We start from the raw sequence: 15,323 nt of genomic DNA, 5'->3' as shown, positions 1-15,323 counted from the left end.
GTGTTGCAGGGCTCTGGCGATGGAGGCGGCCAAGGACCTGCATGTCCTTGGCAGAGTGGGAGGGGGAGTTAAAGTGTTCAGCCACGGGGCAGTTGGGTTAGTTGGTGTGGGTGTCCCAGAGGTGTTCCCCGAAACGTTCCGCAAGTAGGCGGCCTGTCTCCCCAAGGTAGAGGAGGTGATGACAATGGCCTTGGAGTATTGCGTGCAAATATGGTCTCCCCATCCAAACCAAGAATATACTGCTATAGACAGAGTGCAGAGATTCACAAGGCCATCGGTTTTTAATGGGTGTGCAACAAGGTGTGAAGTGTGCTGCACATATGCTTCCGTTCTCCTAGAGCCTCGAAGTCTGTTAATGAAGGCTGACATCTGTCCCCATGCATGCGCAGGAGAAGGGAGGTCTGCTCAGTAATGTAGACTGTGTAGCTTGATACTGGAAAGGTTGGGAACTAATGAACAGCAGCACTCTCCTCGGAGGCAAGATTGGTTTGACTGGGCCTGCTTTCACAGGAGTTTCAGAGGACAAGGAAGGATCTGATTGTATAGTACAAAATTTAAAAGGGCTAGAAAGACTGGATACAGTGAGATTTTTCCTTGCTGGTGAGTCTAGAACCAGGGAAGACAGTTACAGGAAGTGGGGTAAACCACTTCGGACTGAGATCAGGAAAGATTTATTCACTCAAAAGGGTAGTGAACCGGTGGAATTCTCTACGTCACAAGGCCATGGAGGCCAAGTCATTGAATATACCCAAGAAAGAAATAAACAGACATCTTTAGATTCCAAAAAGCATCATTTGGGGAGAAAGCAGGAATATGGCATTGAGGTAAGAAGATCAGCCACTCCTAGCTTCTAAGTTTGCACAACAACAATTTCTAGTGTCGCAGCAGAGGATCAAGATCATCCAGAAATTACATAAAGATCTCAAAGCAAAATTATATGTTTGCCACTATTCATCACCAGACAGCATCAAATGCATGGATACCCGTTACACCACATTGGCAACTTGGAAGAAACACCGTGAATTTCAATGTGCTGTGCAACCAAACAGTGAAGTGAATAAACAGTTGTATTGAAAACCATAGAACATAAGACGACATGCTTCATGGTGGTGTTATGGTTGATGTAACAAAATAAAAGCCAGTGGTAAACCACAGACATAAGACCATGCCAAAACTCAAGGTCCCTGCACGCATTTGAAATCATGATCATGACAATAGCTAGATGGATGAGGATGAAGTTGTGCTCTGGATTAATAACATGTGGAATAGACACCCTACTGTCTGACACTGTTTCGTGCTGCATTCAGATCCCATAAAAGGGATAGATTAAGATGCACATGTGAGATAAGAGAGAGCCCCCAGCAGTCATACTGAGTGGTCCAACTTCTGTAGTTAAACCTTTGGATGCAAAAATCTTTTTCTGTGTTAACAGCTGACAGAGAAAACAGCTTCACGATGAATAAAAATGTGCACTCTGTCCTAAGTAATGTTTTGTGTGATGACATCAAATTATGGGATCAAAGTACGCAGAATACCCAATTCAATGAATGGTGAGCAAAAGACAATTTGTTTAAAGCAATGATCATGTTACTAAAACCACCACTTGTGATCCAGAGAAGGGAAATCCCAATGTTGATGCCATTGTCAAAGTAACTCAAAGATTTTGATGTCGCTGGCATCCAGTGCAAAGAATTCATGAATTTGGATGGGTTTTAAAATGCTGCGATTGTGGTTAAAGGCACCCTTGTATGATTAATTAATTCAATAAACTGTGCCACATAATTGAATGGGAGCATTTTCAGGCCAGTTTAAAGCCAGTGCTACCACTAGGTGGAGCACTCGCATTTGTGTAAGTAAATGTGTGCAATTTATGGGCTCAGTGCGCCAGCTGCCTATAATAAAGATGGCACTTTCCAGATAGTCGCAAGGTGGGAGCTCCAAAACACCCCAGCTAAGTGAAATATCATGATCATTAATGCTTTATTTGTCCAGAATGTGAAATTAGACCAAAAGCCAACAATAGAAAGGATGTTGTGAAACTTGAAAGGGTTCAGGAAAGATTTACAAGGATGTTGCCAGGGTTGGAGGATTTGAGTTTATAGGGAGAAGCTGAATAGGCTGGGACTGCTTTCTCTTGAGCGTCGGAGGCTGAGAGTTGACCTTATAGAGGTTTATAAAATCATGAGGGGCATGGATAGGATAAATAATCAATGTCTTTTCCCTAGGATGCTGGAGTCCAGAACTAGAGGGTATAGGTTTAGGGTGAGAGGGGAAAGGTATAAAAAGGACCTAAGGGGGCAACCTTTTCATGCAGAGGGTGGTACATGTATGCAATGAGCAGCCATAGGAAGTGGAGGAGGCTGGTACAATTACAACATTTAAAAAGGCATCTGGATGGGTATATGAATAGGAAGAGTTTAGAGGGATATGGGCCAAGTATTGGCAAAGGGGACTAGATCAGTTAGGATATCTGGTCAGCATGGACGAGTTGGACCACCAGGTCTGTTTCCATGCTGTACAGCTCCGTGACTCTAGTAGCTAGTACATTATTTAAGTGTGGGTATCTTTACCATAAAGTAAATTTTGGAATTTGATTGCTGGGATTAGTTAACTCCAAAATCACATCTTTTACACTACCAGGATGGTAGAAGAATGGACAAATGAGATTTGGGTCCCTCTCAACAGGGTCTCAGTTCATATACATGATGTCCATTTAATTTGAGTTAAAGATGAAGTGGGTATGGTGTGAAAGTAATGGAGGGTCTGCATCGTATAACAGTGGATGTTTTGCATCTCATCGATTTACCACATCTTCCCAAATTTGATAACTTTCCCTCACTATTTAGTTTAAAAGTCTCTCTACTTCCCATTTTAAGATGTCGGCAAGAACACTGGTCCCAGCATGGTTCAAGACCGCCACATTTGTACAGATCCCACTTTCCCCAGTAGTGGTGCCAGTGCCCCAATTCCCCCACACCAGTTTTTCAGCTTCTAAGAACCCATACCTAGGAGGACAATTTCATCAGGTTCTGATGAAGGGTCATCAACATGAAAAGTTGAAATGTTCCCCCCTCTATCTACAGATGCTGCCAGACCAGCTGATAATTGAGTATTTTGTTTTGGTTTCAATTGGTCAATTCCTAGAATGGAAAGCTAGAGGAGGGTCAGTTACTCACGAAGCCTTTGACGTTCTTACCAGCTAAGCTGCAGAAATACCATCTATGGAAAACGGGAAAGGAAATCAGAGACTCGGGGTCCAAAATTTGTGATATGCATGTACAAATTGAATTAAGGTGCTTTATGCTAAGCTCAAAATGCACGTATTTACATTTTGTGCACTGTGACTGGAGTACTTTTGCTCATGAACCAATCCAACAGATATTTTCTTCATCAGCAAAACCACGGATCAATTCCACTTAATAATACATGGTGTGTTCCATCACAATTTTCCAAAACAAATCTTCTGACTCTCAAAAGCATCACCAGAGATAGCTATTTATATCTTCAGTTCTCTTTCAAAGCCCTGGCCACAGGCATTCACCATGAATATGCAATAGGTACAGCTTAATCCAAAGAACTCAGTCACCAATGTCTCTATTTCTCAGAGGTACAGCGTGCGCAGCAATCCTAGCATTATATTGAGGAAAGCGTATCATTCAACTAATGCCACAGGAGATATACTAGTTTTATGAAAAATTAAAATTCTGACAATTTAATCATAAATACAAGGTATTGTTACTTGTTGCAATAATTTATTCTGGTCATCTCTTGGGTGTTGATCCTGAAGTTCAAAATTTTAATTGACTCCTTGTTGACCTAGAGAGAAGTCTAGTTCAAAGTAATCATCCCAGGGACCTCTAATTTTAATCAAGTTAAAGGTATAATCATGGAAGCACATGTAGAAAGCCCAAACACCCGAGTTTATTCTTTAGGTAACCGGAGACTCCAATCAGGATAACAAATTGGAAGCAAGTTGAACTAATACTCTAGTGTCCCATTCCAACAATCTTGTGATCAAAATACCAAAAACAACTGCGCTTCGTCTTATGTTTTTGCTGCTCCCCAAATAAAAGACATATGGTTCTGATAATGAGAGACATGCAAACATTTCCTGTGCATTTCTGCAATGTGAATAGCACCCCAGTACCATCTTATACAAGTATTCTGTATACCATCTTTGAACAGAAATGGGAGATTTGCAATTTTCAACAAATACGGAAGGTGTAAAGGAGAGAGTTAGCCCAACATAAACATTTGGTATTAAGTATCAGTTCTGAAATAAAACTAAAGGACAAGAAATGTATTAAAAGCAAAAGTAACAGGAATCTATACAATGCAAATAAAGTAGCTCCATTCTGTTTCAAAACAGCACCCAGCAGGCTTAATTGGGTCAACCACTATACTGGTGATCTGCTGGTATGGTATCAATATAACAAAAGACTTTGCTGACTGCTCAGAACAATATCCACCATGACAGAAAGAACTGGTGACTAAGCTACATACTATGTTTTAAGTCAATTAAGTGATCTCCCATTTCTGATAAGGGTTGCAACTGCACCAGAGACTCCAATGAAGTGTTAACCTTCATATGGAACGAGAAAGGTTATCTGAATGGAAATGTAGATAGTTGGTTATGAATTCAACATCTACACCATTACTTTTGTTTTCATTTTATCTTGTTGAGCATGGAGACTAAATACATACCAAAAATTAAGCATCAACTAAATAAGTATGATCTCCAACTGAACTAAACAAATCAGGATAGATATACGAGGCAGAACAGAGATAAAAGGTGGCAAGTTCTGTTTCATATGATGTACCAGATGCTATGCACTTTAGTGCTCAGACTTGTACCATACAGACAAATAACCTGGATAAAGTCAGAGTGTTGCATGCCCAAGTTTGCAGATGACATTGATAGGACACATAGTGAGTTGTACAGGTGGAAGTAGGATGATAAAATGGGAGTAGAAACAGCTCAAAACAGCATTTTCAAGAAATCAATTTCTTAAGGTCACTGGACTCAAAATGTTAACTGTTTTCTCTCCACTATTGCTGTTAGATCTGCTGAGTTTCTCCAGCAATTTCATTTTTGTTTGCTTCAGATTTCCAGCAACCACAGTTGTTTGTTTTAACTCCAAGAAATCACATGACCCAAGTTAAATGCCTCAAGCTACAGAGTCAGATAATTGCTGAAGTGTTTATTAAGTTGAGCTTTTATGACACAGAAAAGACTAGTCACATATAGGCTTGGTTCTGAGAAGAACCCATACCAGCAAAATTTTGAAGTCTTCAGAACATCAGAGCTGGAAAGAAGTCTTTAAAGCTGTTTTAGCAGCCCATGTAGATAGCACTGAGCTTTTTTTGGGAGTTCAACATCAATGAGTTAGCCTGTCTCTCTTGGAGAGGAAACCAAGACAATCATATCTGCTATTTATGCAGCAACTCACTAAAAGAAAATGTAGAATTTGTTGGTGAGACATTTTGAAGCAAGAATGGGAGTGATACTTCACTGGCGCTGAATGTCATCAATTTCTGTCAATGTCACTTCCCAGAGAAATGTGCAAGACTCCCAAGTTCTATGCACCTCAATTAAGTACACTACCAAAGTTTTGGAAACCATCACAAGAATTTTAAGAATACCATTGTATGGAATATTCAGAGTTACATCACTACCAATCCTTTTTTCAACATCTACATTTCACATTTATGAAACAACCTCTACAACAAACATTAGGATGATTTCATGCATCCATTTTTAAAAAGTTCTGAATTCAATTAAAAAATCCCACTTAAAAAAGCACGCCAGGTCCAAGCAATAATGACTATTTACAATATAATGCAAAATCTGCTACTTTTTACTGGTTTTTGTAACATATGCAGGTACTTTGTTCCTCATGAATTATAAATGGAAAACTGCATTATTTATTTTTCCTGTATTCAGACAAAATGCTTGTCTTAATCATCAATTAGCAATGTTGAATTCATTCTCAGCTAGCCAAAATTCAGCTAGTTCAGAAATCTGTCAGTTTATAATTATGTTTTGGATCTAGTAAATATTATAATAAATGTTTAGTGAAGATAAATTTAAATAATATTCTTTGGTGAACTCTTCATTTTAAATACAAATCTAGGCCACCTTCGATTATTTGCAACTTCTAATAGTTTTAACGGAGGGAGCGAGTGCACTGTAGTCAAACTTGCTGATGAGCAAGTTAGGTAGCAAAGCATATTGGAAGGAGGACATGATGAGTCTGCAAATAGATATGTTAAGTGAGTTGTCACAACTCAGATAATATGAGAAAATACGAGATTGCTCTCTTCGGCAGAAGAATTGAGAAGTAGATTAATTACATGGTGGGAAATCAGTGCACAAATTCAAATATCCTTGTACATATATCAGCCATTATCTCTATGAAAACAGCAGACTCGACAGTGTGAATGTACTACCTCTGCTCCTGTCTCTTATGGTCTTATATAAATCACAAAATATTACCATGCAGACACAGCAAGTAACTGCAATGGAAAATTAAATGCCAGCCCCTATTGCAAGATTGATATAGAATAAAAGGAAGTCTTGCTATAATGGTAAGGCCATTAGAATATGCACAGGGTTGGCCCCCTTGAGGGATATACTTCCATTACAGCAGCTCACATTACCCAAACTGGTTCCTGGGCTGAGCAGGTTGGGCCAATACACATTGGAATTCACAACAGTGAAGTGATGTTATTTAATCTCAAGATGCTAAACTGGTTGACAGGGCAGATGCTCAGATGATGTGTTTCATCACAGGGGATTCTAGAATTTGTGAGCATTGCTCAAAAATGAGAGACCTCCCATTAGGACAGAGATAGAAGTGGAATTTCATTTCACAGTGGTTATTAATCATTGGAATTCTTTTGCCTTAAGACTAGAGGAGGGCTGAGTCATTGAATATATTTAAAGCTGAATTGTATAGGATTTGATTCAGAAGAGTTACAAGTTACATGAAGCCAATAGGATAATGGAGTTTAGACCAGAATCATATCAGCCATCAGCTTGTTGACTGAGGAAGCAGGCCATATGGCCTACTCCTCCTCTGTTCTGATATAATCTCAGAAGGAAGTGGCTATTTCTCTACATTTACTTTTAGTATATAGTCAATTTATTCCATTTTCCATAGTGCATTTTTATTAGAAGTGAGCAAAATCATGCATTCACAGTCTTCTTATAACGAGGTAGGTAGTTCCAGAGTAATCTCAATTCCACAGATTAAAAATGGTTTTGAATCTATGGGAACAAGATGAGCTGCCCAGTCATTGATGCTATGCTAATTAAGTGATTGCATTTCTCACATTACAACCAATGCAATCGAACAGAATACACCACACCCTTGTCTCAAATAATTGTTTTTTGCCCAATATAGCCTGAAAGTCAATTCCTACTAGTTGCACTCTACTATAATTTAATTCATATTACCAGTGTGGAAAAGCAAACTAAAAATATCATTCCGATAAGCAGCTTACATTTATTCAATTACACACAAAGAATCCAACTAGAGATCAAAATTGTAATTAGCAACAAGAGGTGATTTAGGATTCACAGAGAACCTCTTCAAATGGATCTGAATACAAAACTGCCCATTGGGAACCAAAGAAAAATGTTTTAGTTTGCAAAAACATTTTAATAAGTCAATAAATACAAGAATCAAATGAGATGAACAGAATCCAGAAGACCACAGAAACCAGCAAAAAAAATCCTATTTCCCTACTTGGATTAAGTAAAAGTTAGAAATCTAGAAGCATAGTGTGAAGGCAGTCGACAGTGAAGCATATATTTCAGCCCTCAGCAAGCACAATTTTATACTACCTTGAAAACCATGCCACAAAATATTCTTCAGATGCTCACGTAGGACATTACAAATAAAACAACTGAAGCTGAAATCTAATGGAGGTTAAGTGCCTAAAATGTGATGCACTGTTCTGCACACGTGAAGGAGTGGTCAGAAAATAGACTGTACAAGGTTAAAGTTTGCATAACATTTTTACTCAATATGCTCATGTGCAATAGCGCATATAAAATAAATGACTTTAGCATTTACAATTACTCGTAACAGCAGAAGCTTCATCATTTGACAGAATGAATCCTTAACACAATATGAATATACTGCCCTTGCCTTACATGCAAATTACTTGTGGAATATTTGATTGATGTAAAGGGTAGCTGAACACTATTCGAAATGAAGCATTCCTCATGATCTCCACAGCTTCAATTCATTATACCTTTAAAAACTTCTTGTAGGGCTCAGTTGTATAGGCAGTGAATAGCTGAATCAGTGAACAGCTGGGGATGTGTCTGCATCCACAGTTAAAATACATTAGCTAACCACCTGAAGGCTCAGTGTCCAAAACTCCCCCTTCTCTCTTCCATAATTGAATGACCTAAGGCCACAGGTCAATGACCCTTCTAGCTTGTGCATCCGTTAAAGATGCTGTACAGGAGTGGTAATAATCAATTTGCTTTCTACAAGCAGTGATAAGATAGCACTTACTGGAGTGTGACTGAAAGATGAAATTTTGTTGAAGATTTGAATTTTGCATTCATCACGAAATTTCATAAGAATGCCAATTCAAGGAGGAAAATCAAATTTATATATGTTGAAGGGTTGTGCTGATTGCTTGTCATGTGGTAGAGGCGATGCCATGGGAAATGCACCCGTTAAAGCTGTTAACAGTAAGGTTTTACATTTTAATCTATCACAATGCCAGTGCAATATCATATACGTAGGCTATACGTATATGATATTGCACATAGGCCAAACCTCCGAGATTTATAAAATCATGAGGGACATAGATAGGGTACATAGACAAGGTCTTTTCTCTGGGTTTTTTGGGGGGAGGGTTCAAAACTAGAGGCTAAGGTTTAAGGTGGTAGTGGAAAGATTTAAAAGGTACCTGAGGTGTCACGTTTTCACACAGAGGGTGGTGCGTGTATGAAATGAGCTGCCAGAGGAAGTGGTGGAGGCTGGCACAATTACCACATTTAAATGGCATCTGGATGGGTATATGAATAGGAAGGGTTGAGAGGGACATAGGCCACATTATGGCAAATGGGACTACAATTATTTAGGACATCTGGTGGGCATAGACTAATTGGACCAAAGTGTCTATTTCTGTGCTGTATATCTCTATGACTCTCTCTCTCTTCGGCTGCTCACATGAAGCAGGGTACTGACTATACACAACCAGCCTGTGCTTGCAAAACTGCAGCATCTAACATTAAATGTGATTGTGCAATTGGGCAAATTTGCTCAAGAATTCTGAAAGTGCAAGGAATTATGGTGACAACCAATTACGATTGTCAGTTGTGCTCACAGTGTGCACCACACTTGCATGCACTGAAAGCTACCTATTAATACACAGGGCTTTTTTTTCCATAGAAATAACACATATATACACTTTTTCTACTCAACATGGATGACAGCCATTTGCTGGTACATTTCTCAGAGCAATGCCCTAACCAGTCAGTCAATCCACCTGGAGTGCGGTGATAAAGGTCAATGAAAGTGAACCAAAAAGCTACCATAGAAAATTGACTGCCTGCAGATTGTGCGCTTTTTGAGCAAAATAGATTGTATCTGCAAATATAATTCTGCAAATGCAAATTCACCCCACAGACTTGTGTGTGCTTCCATGAGAGTGTGTGCGCTTGCATATGTGTATGCTTGATAAAGTGTGAGAGCATGATGGCGTATACACCTGTGAGTGTGGCGGTGTGGGGCTCTCACACACACAAACACGTAAATCTATGGGATGAATTTGCATTTGCAGATACTTCTACTTTTCTCAAAAAACGCACAATCTGCAGGCAGTCAATCCATGTAATATTTTATAAATTCCTACTTTAGAAATAGAACCAGTCTGGCTCAAGATTGGGATACAGAAGACTCTAACCTCACATCTTAATGCACTGTCTGAGCTGAGATGTCACCTTCAGTTATCTCAAGAACATGACTTAAAAAGTAGCTCTGGGATTTACATATTAATGAATCAAAACCTGAAACCCATTCTCAAAGATGAAAGGCTTAACAGCAATTTAGGTTTGTTCAATATATTTCAGTTGCATAACACTAATCTTGTGCCATAAATTCTGTGACTTATGATCCTCTGCCAAAGCTACCTGAAGAAGGAGCAGCGCTCAAAAAGCTAGTGCTTCCAAATAACCCGGTTGGACTATTGAGAAATTTCTAAACTTTGTCCACCCCAGTCCAACATCGGCACAACCACATCATGATCTTCAATAACTTTGGACAAGTAAATCACCTGGAAAATCATCAGTATAACGAAATGTAGAACCAAAAATGCATGGAAGACTCAGCTGGTCAGGTAGTATCTGCAGTAATTTGTGAATATCTGTTTTCAAATATCCAAAAGGATTTTTTCTGAAAAAAAAATACAAAAAATATCAAGTTTGAAGCTACAAAGAAAATCTTAAAAGGACCATTCGGAACAGAAAAGGCAAGAAACATCTCTATCGAAAAGCAAGAGAGGCTCACATCTTGATGGATGAAAGCAAAATTATGACTGATCCAAGACAACAATATTTGCACAAAATGCAAAAATGACATATCATTTGTAACAATTTTGTCACAAAGTTCATGTAAAGAAATATCCCCCACTGAATGCTCTACAAAAAAAAAGTCTCAACCTATAAAACACCAAACAATTAAAAACTGAGTTTTAAAAGCAGACTGGATCATACTGACCATTTTAGGCAGAAACTTTTTTTGGTCTATCTTTCAAAACTACACATATTACATAGCACACTTTCAATCACCCTGAATCTCAAATTTGTTCAAGATCATTAAATGTGGTACAGAAGTGACCTTTACAACAAAGACAACAAACTTAACACTGATGGAATTTACAATCCATGGTTCGTTATTCAGCTCCTCAGGCTGTGCTTGAAAGCTTCGCTTTCAGCCAAATTCATGCTCAAGAAACATGCTCAAGACAGACAAATACAGATAAATATCAATTAATCAGTTCCTTTGACATTGTCGAAAACTGTGGTGTTGGGAAAGCACAGCTGGTCAGGTAGCATCCGAGAAACAGGAGAGTGGATGTTTTAAGCATGAGCTCTTCATCAGGAAAGGTCATGCCCGAAACGTCGATTCTCCTGCTCCTCGGATGCTGCCTGACCGGCTGTGCTTTTCACCACCACACTTTTCGACTCTGATCTCCAGCATCTTCAGCCCTCACTTTCTAGTTCCTTTGGCATGTCAGCAGCAATCATATCAGATGCTGACCACGTCATGCATTTTCAACTAGGTTCAGAAATCAAAGACTACCCAACCGCAAGAGTATAAAACAGAAAAGGCTCAATTTACAAGCAATTGAATGTTCCAGTCATTTTTTTTATTCATCAATTATAACAAAAATATAAGTTATAACTCAAATTGTAAATAAAGTTTACAAGTTACCAAAACAAACTCTGACATACGACTGAAGAAATGGGTGTTTGCCTAATTGTAACACAGTATTAAGGAAATAATGGAGTAATACTGCAGTTAAATGCAGTGATTTTGCAGCAGTTAACAACAGAAATGTAGAGGACACAAAGACTTCAGGTTACTGCCAACAGTAAAACAGAAGCTTCAGAGTACACAGTCTGAAATGACAGAATGATCTGCAGAAACACTCCATTGGCTCAAAGGCTGACAATGGCAACATACTTCCTCAATCAGATAATATTCAGATTCCACTTATTAAATAGTATATACTTACAAGTTTCGTTATAGCTGCTTACTTAATAAATGCCCAATAATTTCAATGCAATTTGCTAAATTTATTCCCAATGCTGAATAAATAAAACTCACCCTTGGTTGCCAATTTTCATACTGCTTCTGTAAATTAGCACCAATACTTTCCAATGCTTTTTGTGGGCTCATGGACAGTGGATCTGCAAGATATTAATGCAAAAATATTTCAATGCACAAGGTAATCTCTGCTGCTGCCTGTAATGGGCTCATTAAACCACTCAGTTGTGTCATGCTGCTGTGAAAAACTAACAAAGTACTGTGGAAGTAACTTATATCAGGATTCTAGTGATTCATGGAAATAGCTCACCATCAACTTCACAAGGGCAATAAAGGCTAGTCTTGCCAAAAATGCCCAATGTCATGAAGGAACAAACAAATGCTCACTTTCTGGGAAAAGAGGTTAATTGACAGACATTAGCAATTATCATAGTTTTTCGTTAATGTAGATGGACCAAGGGAAGCACCTTAACTACACAGTGGAAACGGGATCCTATCCTGGTTCAGAAACCTAGCAAGACTAAGGTAGGGAGGGGGATGCTGGAAAGATGGGCTTCTTGAATAGGATCAGCAGCTGGCTATCCACGCAGACCTTCAGTTGTTAACTATATGACTGAAGAATTGGCAGTGATAATGATGATGATAATAATGATGATGCAACTCATCTCTCTTCCTGCTCAACCATAATTTAAGAAAGGTGAAAAATTGGACGCTATTCAAATTATATTCCTACAAAGTCACAATTGCCCTCTATCTTTAATTCCATCTTCAAACTTAGACTGCCTACAGACCCAACTTTTCACTGTGGCAACTGTACAACTGCATGACATATTGCATCATTCAGCTCTACCACAATGCCCACTTCTGAGGGGCAACAGCAATTTGCAACCTCATACAAAAGTAACATCCACTGGATGCTGAAAATGTGAAATTAAAACCTGAAAATTCTGGAAATACTCAGCAGGTCTGGTAGCATCTGTGGACAGAACAGGAGAGCAGGTATTTAAAATTTTATACTTTGCTTTCAAGCTCTCACAAGCCTTTATTTAACAAAAATGAACAGACAAATTAATGAGTGTCACTGATAAACTCAAACAAATAATTTTGACCACCTCTTTGAACTGGAACCGATAAAAACTCACGATCTCATGCTAAATTATTCTGAAGTGGCATTTCTGAGCATTGCACTGCTGTGGGAACTGATAATGGCATAGACTATTCTCCGCAGGATTTCTGAGGCCAACAATCAAACAGCAACATATTCTCAAATATCCCTGAAAACAGATACCAGATTTTGAATGATCACCAGCCAATATTTCTAACATTGATGGCTATTATACAATTCCAAGTAAATTGCATGGTCTACTTGTTCACATATAACTTGCCTTTTCCTCCAAACCTTATTAAATTCAGAACAAAGTTGCAACTGAATTAAGCTTGTGCAAGATTCTGTCTTTAGTGGGTTCTTTCTAAGACCAACATATTGGAGCAAGATTAGGCCATCTGGCCCATCGAGTCTGATCCACTATTCGATCATGGCTGATAGTTTTGTCAACCTAACTGTCCTAACTTCATCCTGTTATTTTCCTTGATCCCTTACTAATCAAGAACTTCTTTCTCTCAAAGACATTCAATGACTTGGCTTCTACAAATTAATCACCCTTTGGCTGAAGAAATTTCTCCTTATCTCAGTTCTAAAGAGTCATTCCTTCACTCGAAGGCTGTGCCCCAAGTCCTAGTCTCTCCCACAAGTTGGAGCATCGACATCACAGCCGCTCTATCCAGGCCTTTGAGTATTCAATGAGATTCCCCTTTCATCCTTCTAAACTCTATCAAGTACAGTCGCAGAGTTCTCAACCACTCCTCATATGATAAGTCCTTCATCCTGCAATAATTCTTGTAAACTCCTTCTGGAACCCCTCCAAGGACAGCACATCCTTCTTTAAATACAGAGCTCAAAACTGCACACAATATTCCAAATGCAGTCTGAGCAGAGTCCTATACAGCCTAAGCTGTGTGTCACTGCTCTTGTATTCTGGCCATCCTGAAATGAAAGCTAACATGGCATTTGCCTTCCTAACTACCAACTGAACCCTTAAAAGAATCCCGAATGAGGCCTCCCAAGCCAGTTTGTGGTTCAGATTTCTGAAGCCTTTCTCCATTTAGAAAATAGTCTATGCCTCTATTTTTCTACTAAAGTGCATAACTTCACATTGAGGTTGGATTTAAATGGAACAGCCAAACTTTTTTAAAAAATAAATTAAGCAAAGTACAATAAATAATATTATTCACTTTAATTAATTCATTCGGCATCTAGTGTTCACCACTTGATTAGATTAGATACCCTACAGTGTGGAAGCGGGCCCTTTGGCCCAACCAGTCCACACCGACCCTCCGAAGAGCAACCCACCCAGACCCGTTTACCCTCTGACTAATGCACCTTTTCACTATGGGCAATTTAGCATGGCCAATTCATCTGCCCTGCATATCTTTGGATTGTGGGAGGAAACCGGAACACCCAGAGGAAACCCACGCAGACACGGGGAAAATGTGCAAACTCCACACAGTCACCCAAAGCTGGAATCAAACCTGGGACTCTGATGCTGTGAGGCAGCAGTGCTAACCACTGAGTCTCCATGCCACCCCAGTCACCGTACCATCTATTCCCTGTTTCAGTAACTACATTTCAAAACTAATTACACTTAAAGCTCATGGAATCAGCATTAGTAAACGTTTAAACCTTTGGTAAATATATTAAAAAGTAATAGCATTGAAATAATTTAAGTGGCAATTACTGTTGCTCCAGGGACAAAACAGGATCCACCTTCATTTAGTAGAATGCCATTAACACAACAGGATACTATTATGCGAGAATAATTTAGTGGGATGCAGGTTTTAGTGAATGCAAATTTAATGGATATTTCTTTACCACTGCTTTGAATTTTACATTTCACAACTAAGATGCTAAAAACACTGAACTCTATTATGCCACCAATGATTGCCTTTAATGAAACTATTAAATTCTGCACACAAACATGAGGTCACAGAATGGAAACAAGCCATTCAGCCCAAATGGTTAGTACTGCTTTTTACACACCCAACAAAAAGTCATGGGTTTTCTAATCTCCACTCAGGCTGACCCTTCCTTTAAAAAACACACGGAAGTCGGTTCAATTAGATCTGCCCCATCTCAAATTCTGGGTGCTATTCCAAGAAAGACGATTTAGCACCTTTCATTTCCACACAACATCCTAAAACTCTTAGACAATTAAACATTTTGGAAGCAGACATTGTGTAGTCACATGGAAAAAGAGGGCAGCCAATTTATTCATAGGCAACTTTCACAATTTGTATTATATCAATGACCAATTAATTTGCTTTTGTGAAACTGATTGAGGGATAAACATTGGTCAGACATAATTCTCATACCCTTCTTTAAAATAACGGCGTGACATCTTTTACATCCACTTGACAGTGCAGACTATAACTCAGTTTAAGAGTTCATTGAAAGATGACATCTCCAAT

General features: G+C 38.8%; 1 protein-coding gene across 1 annotated transcript in view; it reads right to left on the bottom strand.

Moving 5' to 3' along the window:
• Positions 1–15,323, bottom strand: part of rptor (regulatory associated protein of MTOR, complex 1) — a 396,655-nt gene that overhangs the window by 338,347 nt on the left and 42,985 nt on the right. The window contains exon 3 of the mRNA XM_043715229.1: positions 11,859–11,941. Within this exon, the coding sequence (XP_043571164.1) occupies positions 11,859–11,941 (83 nt within the window). The remainder of the gene's footprint in view (positions 1–11,858; positions 11,942–15,323) is intronic.

The sequence above is a fragment of the Chiloscyllium plagiosum genome, chromosome 24 (assembly GCF_004010195.1).
Source record: "Chiloscyllium plagiosum isolate BGI_BamShark_2017 chromosome 24, ASM401019v2, whole genome shotgun sequence".
NCBI lineage: Eukaryota > Metazoa > Chordata > Chondrichthyes > Orectolobiformes > Hemiscylliidae > Chiloscyllium > Chiloscyllium plagiosum.
This window is presented reverse-complemented; position numbering and strand designations above follow the sequence as displayed.